Source organism: Phragmites australis, chromosome 2 (assembly GCF_958298935.1).
Source record: "Phragmites australis chromosome 2, lpPhrAust1.1, whole genome shotgun sequence".
Taxonomy (NCBI): Eukaryota; Viridiplantae; Streptophyta; class Magnoliopsida; order Poales; family Poaceae; genus Phragmites; species Phragmites australis.
The window spans coordinates 13,293,869-13,308,114 of record NC_084922.1 but is presented as its reverse complement, the minus strand read 5'-3'; the positions used below and the strand labels follow the sequence as shown (position 1 = coordinate 13,308,114).

The 14,246-nt window shown below is 40.1% G+C and overlaps 1 protein-coding gene across 1 annotated transcript; it reads left to right on the top strand.

The window, feature by feature from the left end:
* Nucleotides 1–342: 342 nt before the first annotated feature.
* LOC133900188 (uncharacterized) lies at nt 343–13,613 on the top strand. The gene is made up of 27 exons (XM_062341317.1): nt 343–573; nt 666–731; nt 1,774–1,860; nt 2,086–2,142; nt 2,238–2,302; nt 2,385–2,551; nt 3,277–3,338; nt 3,425–3,508; nt 3,648–3,804; nt 4,171–4,286; nt 4,695–4,823; nt 6,536–6,607; nt 6,707–6,802; nt 6,881–6,958; nt 7,537–7,665; nt 7,806–7,982; nt 8,070–8,270; nt 8,357–8,470; nt 8,554–8,798; nt 9,027–9,069; nt 9,145–9,393; nt 10,194–10,421; nt 10,842–10,933; nt 11,792–12,020; nt 12,148–12,504; nt 12,968–13,041; nt 13,131–13,613. Exons 1-27 carry the CDS (start codon nt 478–480, stop codon nt 13,234–13,236), a joined length of 3,576 nt encoding a protein of 1,191 aa, XP_062197301.1. The 5' UTR covers nt 343–477; the 3' UTR covers nt 13,237–13,613.
* Nucleotides 13,614–14,246: the final 633 nt, after the last annotated feature.

The window sequence follows — 14,246 nt, the reverse complement described above, 5'->3', positions numbered from 1 at the left end:
AGAAGAATATGCCACCGGTGACATGGAGGAAAAGCAGGAGGGAGAAGGCATCATGTTAGAGGCTGGCACATGGGTCCTAGAGCTGAGTCAGCACACGTGTCAGCGTGGACAGAATGACATGGCGCTAGCCGGGACAAAACCGGTGTGAAACGGCTTGGGTGAGGAATTATGTGTGATATTGTTAGTCTGGGGAGGTTGGTATCGAGGGAGGAAAAACAGACATTCAGGAGACATAACTTACTTTTTCCTATAGGATTTGCTTGTTTCTTCTGTCGCCAAGCCCACCCGATCGCCAAACCGGGTCTCCACCTCAGCCCCAGAAAAGCCCATTCCAAAACCGTGCAGGCCCGTGAACCGAAAAATCCCAAGTCCGAGCGTGAAGTCGCAAAATCTCTCTCCACCTCCGCCCGCGCCGCACATCTCCTCCATCTCGTCGTCTCCCCTGGTGGGATGCTCCGCGCCCGCTAGATCCGATCTATGGATCCCCGCCTTCCCCTCCTCCTCCTCCTCGCTGCCTTCTTCTTCGCCGCCGCCGCCTCCGACGAGATCCACGGATGTGGAGGCTTCGTCGAGGTCTCACTTCGGTTACCAGATCTCCGTGTACTCACTTCGGTTCGGCGTGGCTTGTTACTGATGGGGCTTGGGGTTTTGGGCTTTGGGTGCAGGCGAGCTCCGGCTTGGCCAAGTCGAGGAAGGCGTCGGACTCCAAGCTCGACTACTCCGGCATCACGGTACGCCGGCCGTGCCCCTCGTCTGTGGCACTCCATTTGTTTGTATCATTTCATCATCTCATCTCGTCTCTTGTAGTTGCGCTCTGCTAATTGTTGTTGCTGATCGAGCCGTGACTGGTATTTTCACGCTTGATTCAGATAGGTGCAGTGTATTGTTGCTTGAGTTCTACCACATGCAGAGCTGACGATGTCCTGGTTGCGTGATGCTATTGTTTCGAGTCGTTGCCGCTAGTTTAGCTAAGTTGTCTGTTTTCGTAGTGCCCGTTCTGTGGAATTTCGCTACTTGTTACCGGTTGCTATCATATGAGCGTGCAGAAACTTTAATTTTGGGTTAGGAACAGGTGGAGGGTTTACTTTGTGTCTGTATTATGGAGAATTATCGTTGGAGGAAAATGATGTTCTGCTGTTGATGTTGAGGGCTGAGACCATGTGCACACACAGCAAATTCTTGTTCCCGGTAGCCTTGGTTAATGATGGATACTGATTTTGCTTGGGGTGTGCTGGGTGCTCTGATCCAATTATGTATAGGATAGATGAAATTTGTGTTATTGTCAGGTATTTGAGGGTTGGTGTTGGGTGAGGGTAATGCTGAAGTTGTTGGAAATTCTTTGAACAGCTGCTATAATTATTGACATGTTCACTTACAAGCATAATGGTTGGTCCATGTACTTCATAGTCGCTTACATTCCTTCTCTTTGAAGTTTGAACTAATTAACTACTCCATGGATTTTCTCAATGCTAACATATCGGTACATGTCACATGGATATGCTTAATTCCTTTCACTCCTATAGCAGTGTTACCTGGACACCCGTGTCCAAATTGTCCTATAGGTGTATACCTCAAAAAGATATTCTCATCTCTCCTATAATGGCTTATGCAAACTGTAGTATGTAGAGACTGATGCTACATCTTTACAGAATGATTTTAATGTTAGGCTTACTTTGTTATGGCTTTTCTAATGTTCATGCTTTGTTTTTATGGCTTTATGCCCGTGGTTTGCACAAAACCTCAAACTCATTCCCTCTTAACTATCTGTACCAGGTTGAGCTGTGCACTGTTGATGGTTTGGTTAAGGAAAGCTCACAGTGTGCTCCTAATGGCTACTATTTTATCCCAGTCTATGACAAGGTATCCTTGCGGCTGTTGTTTGCTTTTAGTTTTGGATATATATATATATATATATATATATATATATATATATATATATATATATATATAAGTTTATTTCAAGTAGGTAGTAGGCACAAGGATTAAAGGGAAACTAGCTAAGCTTATGATTTAGATATTCTCGCCATTGTTACTGTAACAATCTTTCTGTATCTTTGTTTATGTTTGTTGCTTCTCTCCCTGCAGGGTTCGTTCATGGTCAGAGTTAAGGGGCCCAAGGGATGGTCATGGAAGCCTGAAAATGTAAGTTGATGTCTGGACTGAATCTGTCCATTCATTCCCTTATTTCCGTCTTTACTATATTAAGTTCCTTGTCAAATGTTCACTTAACAATTCAGGTTCCTGTCGTCATCGATCAAAATGGATGTAATGGAAATGCAGATATAAATTTCCACTCCACTGGGTCTGTTTCTTTGGTCATTTACTTTATTTCTGTCTATGAACAATTATCATGTCGAAATTTCAACTGTGAATTCACCATGCAGGTTTATGATATCGGGTAAAGTAGTGGGAGCTGTTGGTGGTAAGAGCTGCCGAAAAGATGGAGGACCTTCTGGTGTGAAAGTTGAGCTAACATCAGACTCTGATGAGTTGGTTGCATCTGCTTTAACATCATCAACAGGAGAATATTTGTTTACAAACATAATTCCAGGTTTGCCTTGGTTACTGTGCTTTATGTTTAGAAAAAAACATAATTGTAAATGCAAAGTTTGGTATGAGTATTGTTGTTCATTTCTTATATATCGGTCACATACTATTGTTGTTAGGATCTACTACCTTATGAAGAATTTTATATGATATGATTCCATTTGTAGCCATTAATGTGATTTTTTTTGTTACAAACTCTACTATAAATACTAGAATGAGTTATTTACTGATTTGGAACAATTGCATATTTGTCACTTCCAAAGGTGTGCGATTTGGGATCTTCTACTGAATTTGAGTGAGTCCCTATCTTGTCATTGAAAGAAGGGACAGTCTTTTTGTGACTGCTGACTGTAATTTCAAACGCCCTAAATACTCCACACGCTTTTGCCCTCACTGCTCACTCCCCATACATTTAACTTATCCATGGTCCTCTCTCCTCTCCACATCCAATACCTTGCACCTTCGCATCAAGATATTGATACTCAAATCGCCCCCTTGCTCCCCTGCTTGAGCCAAAGGCTCTCTGTGCTACCACCACCATCAGTTTTGTAATGAGAGAATGCTGAATGATCATTTATATAACAGGAGAAGTTCTTTCTTGACTTAGTGTTTCATTGGCCTGTGGCTCTTGTATGTTTAGTGGGCTTAACATTGTTGAAAACAGAGTGTATTTGTTATAATTAGTCTGCTTTGTTTTTTCCCCTTATGTTTGAGCTCCTCCTTTTCCAGGGCATTACAAATTACATGCTTCTCATCCTAATTATGATATCGAGATGAAAGGCTCACCAGAGGTTAGGATTTCTTATATGCCTGCCTGCCACTAGATGTTGTGATAATGATTGTATTGTCTTACAACAGTACATGTTTTCATATGCAGGTTGACTTGCGAATTGGAAATGCTGTAGCAGATGATATCTTCTTTGTATCTGGATACAATATTCATGGCTCTGTCGTTGCACAGGTTTGAGGAACCGAATGGTTCTGTTTTATTGATACTAACTAATACTACATGCATATGATTGCATAGCCCTTTTGAATTTTGACTTTGTTTGTTCATCACATTCGTATGTTAAACATATTCCATGCATTTTCTTTGTCAGGGAAATCCAATCTTGGGAGTCCACCTGTATTTATATTCGAATGATGTAACAGAGGTACCTTGCCCACAAGGTTCCAGTGATGCACCCAGGGAAGGTGCTCTTTGTCATGCAATATCTGGTGCTGACGGGAAGTTCACATTTAGATCACTACCTTGTGGTAAGTTATTAACTTATTCAACCTGTAAAAGTGTCTTCTTAGTGCAATGTAATTTGTATGTCAAATTTCTTCATGAAAGTTGTTAGAGATTTCCTGTTGACATATCTCCTTATGAATTATGATGCCTTCGAGTGCATCAACCCATCAACGATTGTTTTACATATATCTGTTCATCTAACTAAGAGTAATTAACTTCTAAATATGAAAATATACCACAAAATGGACTGCTTGTCCTCATGCAACACTCATGATAAACACTTTTTAATTTTTTGTTGTTATCCATTGGAAAATGGAAATCATGTTCTGCTCTTGCCAGGTCCCTATATAATGTTACCTGAATGTTTATTATTTGCTATAATTATACAGGTAGCTATGAGCTGTTGCCGTACTACAAAGGGGATAATAGTGTTTTTGATGTCTCACCCCCTTCACTGCCTGTTTCTGTTGAGCATAGTCATATGACAATTCCCCAAAAGTTCCAGGTAATGCTTTGATTCTTTTTTTTTTTTTTTAAAACATCTGTTGGTTTGGATACAGAAATTATGGTAAAAGTTATTTTGCTCCAGGATGATAGACAAAGGAATATCTATGATTAACCCTAGCAAAATGTAACCTGGAGTTAATCAACAGTTGGATTAGCCTGTATGCTTTCTGAATAGTAGGTAGAGATGACAAATAGATGTACAAAAATACAATACATGATTTAAGTAGTCAAAACTGTTGCAGGGTTGGCTGGGCACAAATTTTGGGTTGTGTAATGGTTTTTGTCTTTCCATCTTTCATCTGGTTAAGCATTCAATTTGAGTTGATATATCCTTTTTTACAGTTCTCTTCCTCCTGATCTGTGAATACGATCTTAACTTGGTGTTTCCTCGTGTATACTTAACTAGGTTACTGGATTTTCTGTTGGAGGGCATGTTGTTGATGGTTATGGTGCTGGTGTGGAAGGTGCCAATGTTAAAATTGATGGCCAGTTGAGAGCAGTAACAGACAGTCTTGGCTATTACAGACTTGATCAGGTACTGTACTGGTTTTATATTATGAAATTATTAGCTTGCGCATATGTTGATCTTTGAAGTTTCTTCTCATCTTTGTGTTACCTTTCTTTGTATATTGATGTTCATAACTGTCTTATTTTATTTGTGTTACGATGCTCAGTCTGTGACTTGGTTTCTTATTTATCCAAGATGGTTGTAGTTGCACGATGATGATAATATTTAAGAAGTCATTACAAGAAATCAAATAATTAATAATAAAAGGAAAAAGTCTATTTTCCATCCCTCAACTATTGACATGGTTTAATTTTCGTCCTGAACTCTAATACTAGAAATCTTTCATCCTCCAACTTTTAAAACCGTTCGATTTCGGTCCCTAGTCTTGTTTTAGAGTGGTTTTGCACCAGCGTTGCTGAGTCAGCTATCTCACAACTTGGGGCCCACCCGTCAGCCTCATCAGCTCCTTCCTCCCCTCCTATTTTCAGGGCTAACATCGCTGTGAGGACCCTTTATCCCCTCCAACGCCGGCCACTGAAGCCATCCTTCACTGCCGTCAGTCTCTCCCCCCTCTTCCCACACCCCATGAACGTTGCCACCGGTTGGATGTAGCAGGATCCGAGTGGCCACCCACCGGATCTGACGACAAAGATGCCCAGCGAAGTTTCTGTTATCCCCGCAAGCCAACAAGGTGGCCGCAGACGATGGGATCCTCTCTCCATGCTTCGGCGCTGCTCCTCACACGCACCTCCCATATTCCGCTGTTGCATGCCATTCTCGTTGCCTGCCCCAAATCCACGCAAGAACAGAGCAGTTCTCCGTACAGAGCCGCCCCGAGCCCAAATCTCACTCACTCGAGCTTGAATTTGCCCCAACCAAGCCTCAAAACACGTTGAGGAGCGTCGTGCGGAGCTTTCCCCTCAGTTTCCCGTGTGTTACCTCTTGTTCCTAGGCCGAATCAACCTTTCGTGTGCTGCTCTTCCCCAACTCCCACGACTCCAATCCGGTCTCGGCAAGCAGTGCTTCCCGAGACCCTCCTCAAGCCTTTGCCTGTGCTAGCTCGTCGTTGGGCCGTCGTCGGCGCAGCCATCCGCACAAGCTGAGCTGCGCCGCGCTGTCATGCTCGCCGCCGGCCGTGCTCCGGCTAGGCCTGCAGGACAAGGTCTTCTCTGTGTGGTTCATCATCGCCGCTCTAGCTAAGGATGACCTCGGATGGCTAAATTCCGCCTCCAATCAACGGCGGCATGGTGTTTTCCACACCCTTTGTAATTCTTATGTCAGTTCTTGAATGCCTGTGTATCCGATCACTCAGAGGTTTGGTATTTGGCTGAATCAGCAAATATCTTCATATCTAATTCTGATAGAGTTCTACTTGATCAATTAGTGCCTACCGATTAGTATATTGCTTGATACAAAATATTTATATAGATTCTGCAATCTAGCATTGGTGGAATATTTCATGTACATAAAGTAGAGCTATACTTTAGCTTTTCACTTCAGCTCTGGTCATTGTATGACCTTGAGCTGACACAATGAAATCATTGAAACGGGGTAAGGTTCTTAATTTTGCTTTTGCTAACACTGAATAGTTAATTCCTCAAAATCATAAAAGAAAAGAAAACAGGACACTTGGCCTGTTTTGTAGTTTGTGCACTGTCTAAACGTGGCACTTAAAATTTAACTTGCTATTCTCAGTTTTCCATCTGTCATAAATTGTCTTTTGTGCTTCCCTTGTCTAGGTTATGTCCAAGAAGTATACTATAACTGCCGAGAAGGATCACTATAAGTTCAATCGTTTGGAGAATTTCACGGTAATATAGAGTTTGCTTGAGGGAATCTTACACTCTGTTAAGTCTACAGCTCAAATGCCTCGGCTTATTGTTTTGTCATAATACTATCTTTTCCATTAGATTTTACCAAACATGGCCAGCATTGATGATATCAAATCAGTTAGGTATGATGTATGTGGTATTATTCGAACAGTAACTCCGAATTCAAAAGCAATGGTATTATCTTAATCCTTCTGTTTCTTTCGCTGAGATCACTACAAAAACTTCATTCTTACAATTTCGATGGGAAGGTAGGTGACTTTAACACATGGACCTGAAAACGTAAAGCCGCAGCGGAAATTGGTTAGCGGAAATGGAAGATTTTGTTTTGAGGTATGTGTCCCCACCCACAGCTAATAATGGGGAAGTCCTTTGTGTTTGAGTTCGAGTAACTCTTTTATATGAATATATCAGTCATGCACTATGTATTACAGTTTAAATATATATATGGTAAGCTTCACAATTTTCAGAGTGGTCCTATCTGCTATTGTTCATGTTATTATGTTTAATTTTACAATAGCAAGGCAAAGGGGAATTTCACACTGAGCTTTTTCTACAAACAAGGGCAGTGATAGGTTGCCAAGACGTATGCCCTGATGTCCTCGTCCTCGATCCACCAACTCTTCTGTTCCAATAGAGAACTCCTTGCCTATCGACTACGCTTGCCGGGTGTTCACCCCTACCTTCTATTCTAGTTGCCCCTCCTCTAGTTAGTGACTTCGCCCCCTTTCCAGATAATACGAATATATACATAGAATATTCCAGTTAGAATAGTTGTCAATATCCTTGTGCAATATGGTCTGATCTTGGCATGAGCCAACCTGCAGTGCTAATGCTCCTACACTGCTGTCTTCGTTTAAAGCTAAGATGGCATCATTTGATCATTATTAATTCAACTTTCTCTGTTTCAGGTTCCTGCTGGTGAATACCAGTTATCTGCATTACCTGTAGATTCTGAACGTTCTTCTAGTCTTATGTTTTCACCAGGATCTATTGGTGTTAATGTCAACAGCCCATTACTTGATCTGGAGTTCTCTCAGGTGCACAAGAGAATTACTTTACGGTTTTATCCATGCTCTTCTGTTCTTTTTGTTAGAAAGATTATTTTTGCTTCCACCAAGTTCTATAGATGCCTTTTAGATGGATATAATATCTGAGAGGATTATCTCTTTGTTTGCAGTCACAAGTCAATGTTCATGGTAAAGTATTGTGCAAAGAGCAATGCAACCAAAATATTCTGCTCTCGCTTGTTAGATTAGCTGGGGGTATCGAGCAGGAAAAGAGGACAACTACTTTGGAGCAAGATAATGTCAATTTTGTGTTCACAAAAGTATTTCCTGGAAAATATCGTATGGAGGTAAAATTTGTATGATGGTCACTGAAATTGTATTATTTGCTAGTATTTTTGAAGTCTTAACTATTTGCGGATACACCTTCCTTCCAGGTGAAGCATTCTTCATCCGAGGGCTCAGCAAAGGATGATTGGTGCTGGGATCAAAATACCTTGGATATAAATGTTGGCACTGATGATGTGAGAGACATTGTGTTTGTACAAAAGGGCTACTGGATTGAGCTTGTTTCAACTCATGAAACTGAAGCATACATTCATCAACCAGATTCTTCTAAACTTGACTTGTTGATAAAGGTCCTCCCTTGCTACTAAATAAATCTACATTATGTTTGAATTAATAGAACCTTCAGTTACTGTAATCCACTTTTCATCTTACACAGAAAGGATCTCAAAGGATTTGTGTAGAAACTTCAGGGCAACATGAAATTCATTTAATTAATTCTTGCATTTCCTTTGGGAGCATGTCTGTTTTGTTTGATACAGCGAATCCAATGGTGAGCTGCTTGCCTACTTTACACTTATGTATATTCCTGCAAGATTCAGTTTGGCACCCTAACATTAAAAACGTCCCTTTTAGCCGGTTCACATCAGCGCAAAGAAGTATCTTGTAAAAGGTGAGATCCATGTGGACATGGGATCCCTTCAGGAAGAAATTGATTCCAAAGATATTATCGTTGATGCCTTTAAGAGCGATGGCAGTTTCATAGAAAAGATCACCACACCTGTTCTTGGAAAGATCAATCAAAATGGCTTTACTGCCTTTGAGTACTCTATTTGGGCTGACCTTGGGGAGGACTTCATCTTTGCCCCTCGTGATTCTAGGTATAGTTTTCCATAATACTTGTGTTCCTCTGACTGAAATGTTTGTCTCAATCAGAATTTCTTTTGGTTCTGTTTTGTTGGCCTAGAAATTTCTTCTGCCACAAATCCTTGTTTACCTTTTTACAGACTCTTTTTCTTTCCTTTTTTTTAAGTGAGACACTGTTTCTTTGATTGGCTAACAATTACATGATTTTTTTATAATATTGACACGATTCACCATATTTACAGCACAAGAAGGAAAAAGATCCTATTTTATCCAGCAAGACAGCAGGTGAGGGACAGTTGATTAATACACTCTTTTTACTTAAGACCACGATTGTAATTATTAGTAGTATTTAAACTGCAGTATTCAGTGTCTGTGAATGGATGCCAAGACATTGTTCCTTCAATCACTGCGAAAACTGGTCTATACCTTGAAGGATCAGTGTCACCTGCAACTTCCGATGTTGACATCAAGATCCTAGCAGCTGGGGAGAGCAACTATGCCCATCTGAAGAAAGGGGATGTAGCAACAGAGACAAAGACAAATTCTGAGGGATCATTCTTTGCAGGTCCCTTGTATGATGATATAGAATATAAAGTTGAAGCTTCAAAGGTTTGTATTATATTTTCTTCATTTGCTATTTTGCTTATGTTTTTAATTGAATTATTCCTTCTTTAGTCATTATGGATGTGCACACAAGACGCTAGAGTCTAAGAATTACTAGTCATATGCTTTAGTGGTACGGCACTACATCACTGTCAACAACAACAAAGCCTTTGTCCCAAGCAAGTTGGGGTAGGCTAGAGATGAAACCCACAAGATCCAACTGAAAAGATGATGAAAGCCGCTGCATCACTGTAGAGATGAACAAAAATTGTTTCTTGTTCAAGCTAGCAAATAGTAACTGGTAGTGGGCTGCAGCGGCTATTCTGGCTTAGAAAAAGCTTTGCTGAAGGAGAACTATTTCTAGGGTCATATGCATGCCTATATCATCAAACCACATTAGACTGGCCAGCTGTGGTTTTGCAGCTTTATCTTTTCGTTTTGGTAACCTGATTCTACTTCCCCTTCTCCGAACAAGTAACAATGGCAAGTGAGGTTTATGTTGGGTGCATGTTTATTCTTTTTCACCTATCTAATAATTAGTCATTATATATTTGGGTAAACTGCTTAGTTGGAACTTGGAAAATCTTTTCCCTATTTCATTCAAATTCCAATAATTTGGTATGACATTATTGTCAGTTGAGTACTTATATTTGAGAATTTCTGACTGTTACTAATGTGCAATAGTGTTTGGTTGCATCTGGTGATAGTACGAATGACATGTTAACATAACCAGGAACCTATCAGCGATAACAAAAGGGGTGTTTTGTTGAATATCCTGTCTGATATTGTTTCCGACCTTCATGCAGGATGGTTATCATCTCAAGCAAACTAGCCAGTACACCTTTGCTTGCCAGAAGCTTGGTCAGATATTAGTGCGGATTTATGGTGAAAAGGGATCAGAGCTGTTACCGTCAGTATTATTATCTTTGAGTGGCGAAGAAGGGTACAGAAATAACTCAATTAGTAGTTCTGGTGGAACTTTCAGCTTTGACAACTTATTTCCTGGAAGTTTCTATCTTCGACCTCTTCTTAAGGTGCTTCACAATTATTCATGCTCTCTTTCTCTCTCTATGCTTTGTATCACCTCTGCTAAATAATACAAAAAAATTGTTATTGGATGTTACTTTGAAATTGTAACTTTGGCCATTCTCTGCTGCATATTTAATGTAATTCATTCACTTCTGATTGAAGTTACCATTAGTTTTCTAATGAATTTTGTGAGTTTATATTTTCTTTTGAATATTCCTGATGTGGGTTGAGTGAGCGCGTGAGACGTTGTTGCCATGTTAGACTTTTTCCAGTTCATACTTGGACACAATTTTAGAATTTTGAAAGCAGTGCTTGCAAGGATGCAAGTGTACACGATGTGTTATCACGGCTACAAAATGTAACTAGTTGTGGCATCATATTCAATTTTCTGGAGAGCTGTTAATGGTTTGATGCATTGTTTGTAGGAATATAAATTTACTCCATCAGTAATTGCTATTGATCTTAGTTCTGGAGAATCTAGGGATGTGGAATTCCGTGCAACCAGAGTGGCTTACAGGTTAGTCTCATTCTTTATTTATGGTAATCATTTCCGTGTTTTTTATATTTCCCATATGTGGTGCTTTTATATGCAATAAAACTACCTTATCGGCCCACAGAAGGTTTGTGCCTTACTCTCTGAAATTCAGTATGATTCGTTCTTGGAAATTCTATTGAGTTGCACAATAATCTTGAATAAATTGAAGGAAAAAACTATGGATTAGTCGAGTAGATCATGCAGTCTATTTCTTGAAAGTTCTATTGAGTTGGGCAATAGTGCTTAGCAACTGATGTTGGATGATATTTGTTGGGAAACCCAGAAAGGAAAAAAAAATCAATAGCAATTTCAAGATGTAACATGATGTAAATGCAATACTCATGTCAACTCTTAAGTGACTTTCTTATCTGTAATTATGATGTTACGATTACGATTTTGTAGAAAATGTGTTCCACTCCGTCTCATCGTGTTTGAACTCACGATTAGCCATTCACATAAGTCATAATTACAATACCACAATTGCACATATAACCTGCTTATTAAGTTGCAATAGTTATTGCATTGCACGCCATAATATGTCATGGAAATGTAATTGTCCTTTTTTTAAAGAAACGAGGCACACTATGGGTTTCCCGACGCGTATTATCTAATGTAAGCGTGACTTTTGTAAGCATTGATGCGCATTTGAATAGAATTTTTCAAGAAACCAATGAGATTGTGATGCTGATTTCTTGAAAAGGTTATTCAGGTGTGCAGTAATGCTAAGAACAGTGAACATGACAATGGATGATATGAATGGGAAACACATAGCTTTTCCTATTACTAGATCTTAATTGCAGCAAATCTTACGGCACTAACTCAACCAAAATTTCAATGTAGTGCCTTGGGTTCTGTAACACTGCTAACTGGCCAATCAAAGGAGGGTGTTTTTGTTGAAGCGAGATCTGAATCCACAGGTTATTATGAAGAGGCTACTACTGATAATTTTGGTAGGTTTCGTCTTAGAGGACTTTTGCCTGGCTCAACTTACTCTATAAGAGTGGCTGCAAAAGATAATCTCAGATGTGCAGCAGTTGAGCGTGCTTCACCTGAATATGTGTCGGTTGATGTAAGTGCATAATAATTATTGTTGACATCCATTGGACATTCCATGTGCAGCATATTGTAATCTCAGTTATGAATGAGGCACTTCTGCTTCTTTGTTTGTTATGCTTAACAACAATTCACTTTTCCAGGTTGGTCATGAAGACATCATTGATATTGATTTTGTGGTTTTTGAACGGCCGGAGGTAACAATTTTGAGTGGGCACGTGGAAGGTGATGGCGTTGATACGTTGCAGCCGCATCTCTCTGTTGAAATCAGATCAGCAGTGGACCCTTCTAGAGTAGAATCTGTACTTCCTGTTCCTCTTTCCTACTACTTCGAAGTGCGAGATTTGCCCAAAGGCAAGCATCTTGTTCAGCTTCGATGTGGTCTTCCATCACATACCCATAGATTTGAGTCAGAGGTTGTTGAAGTAGATCTGGAAAAGCAACCCCAAGTTCATGTTGGTCCCCTTAAATATAAAACTGAAGAGCACCATCACAATCAGGTACTTCTCTCACACACTTGCCTCAGCATTGCAGCATAATATATTGACATTGTATTTTTTTCATTCTCAAACTTAATGAGATGAGAACCATGGACGTGCGGTGTTTTTAAGAGATAGCTATACTACATACTATGGATAGAAAATGTTGAGGTCCTTTAGTCAGCACTGATATATCTATTATACTCTGTGCATCCTTGATTTATTAATAAAGTAGAAACTGATTATATACCTGGCAGCAGTGGTGCGGAATACCTTTAAGCCTTGTTGGATCTGTGGGGGTTAGAACTATTCCCTTGGTATCGGTGGGGTAAATGAAATAATTCATTGCCAATTCCAACAGATTTGGTCTAATCACTGCATACTCAGACAAACCGTCAGTATACAGAAACTTTGACGTGCTAGTGAGTCAAGTTAATTGCATTTTTTCTGTTTAGGAAATCATGTAAATCTTTGTACAATGCAGGAGCTGACCCCAGCACCAGTTTTCCCGCTTATAGTTGGAGTTTCTGTGATTGCACTGGTGATCAGCATTCCAAGGTTAGCTGCAATAACACACAAAAATTCCTTATGCGAACCTTTAAATAATAAAGGGTTTGTAACTGTTTTTGATATTTGGATTCTTACAGGTTAAAGGATCTGTACCAGAGCACTGTAGGAATGACTTCGCTAGGTTCAGGGGTCGCGCTGAGCAAAAAGGAGCCACGGAAGAATATAATTAGAAAGAGAGTGTGAAACACAAACTTAGCTTAAGGTTAGGGGTTGGGAATGAGCACACTGACAGATTGAGCACGGCAAGCGTAACTGATAGCTGTTATTGCAGCTAAATTTGGCAGATGAAAAGAAACCAGAGGTTATTTGCCTATTTGGATTCCTGGGAAACCCCCACCTACATCACCATTCAGTACGACGGTTGATATTTTTTTGTAACATTACTGGCTACCGCAAGTTTTGATGCCGAAGCTGGGCACGTAGTCATTTGAAATGCTGTATGATAGTGCAATGTACAGTGTTTCAGGCTCCAGATAAAGTTTTGAGACTCGTTTAGTCGTTTATATCCCTTGCCCAAAAGAGAGGCAGATCTAGAAAACAACTGTTTTTTGGACGCTTTACATCGACTGTTGCCCGGAGAGATTCCAAGTAGCATTTCGTTGAAAGCTTTATTTCTCTAATGCAATAATGCCGTCAATTTCGTAGCATTAGCTGAAGCACTCTTACATTGAATCTGTTTATCAGTCAACTGACATCCTTAAGAAGACCTGCAGTTGTATAGTAAATTCCTTATCATGCAACTTTTGATAGTATAGAGGTAATCTGTCGTCATCTGAGCTGTTGAATTGCCAAGATTGTAGTTCTCATACCTCAGTATTGAGGGTATGTCCCGGTTTCGTGCCTGTCGCAGCGGTCTGATTAGAATATAGTAGTGTTTGTTTGGTGTCATCGTAAACGGCGAATAGGGATCGGCATGGGTATCCCTTGTCTAGTTAGTTAATTATAAGTTATATCAGAGTGGATCATAGATCAATTTTGGTGTCATCTCCACCGAACGGATCAAAATAGCGACTGCAAATTTTTAGTTTCCAGGCACATGAAAATGAGGCGGTCCCCAAATATATTGCAAATTCTGATATTGGACCTGGCTCCTTTAATATATGTACAGGTCGAGGAAAGAAGTATGTGTGCAGGTAGAGCCAGTGGTTGGCTGTTACGTGTCATATTAGTAGGAGCTCTGGCACCACAAATGG

Excerpts from the sequence above, each read along its gene's own strand:
- LOC133900188 (XM_062341317.1), top strand. The coding sequence starts at position 478 with ATGGATCCCCGCCTTCCCCTCCTCCTCCTCCTCGCTGCCTTCTTCTTC. Across the intron at positions 3,509-3,647 it reads ATGGCTCTGTCGTTGCACAG|GGAAATCCAATCTTGGGAGT; the intron begins GTTTGAGGAACC and ends TTTCTTTGTCAG. Across the intron at positions 8,799-9,026 it reads TTTGCCCCTCGTGATTCTAG|CACAAGAAGGAAAAAGATCC; the intron begins GTATAGTTTTCC and ends CCATATTTACAG.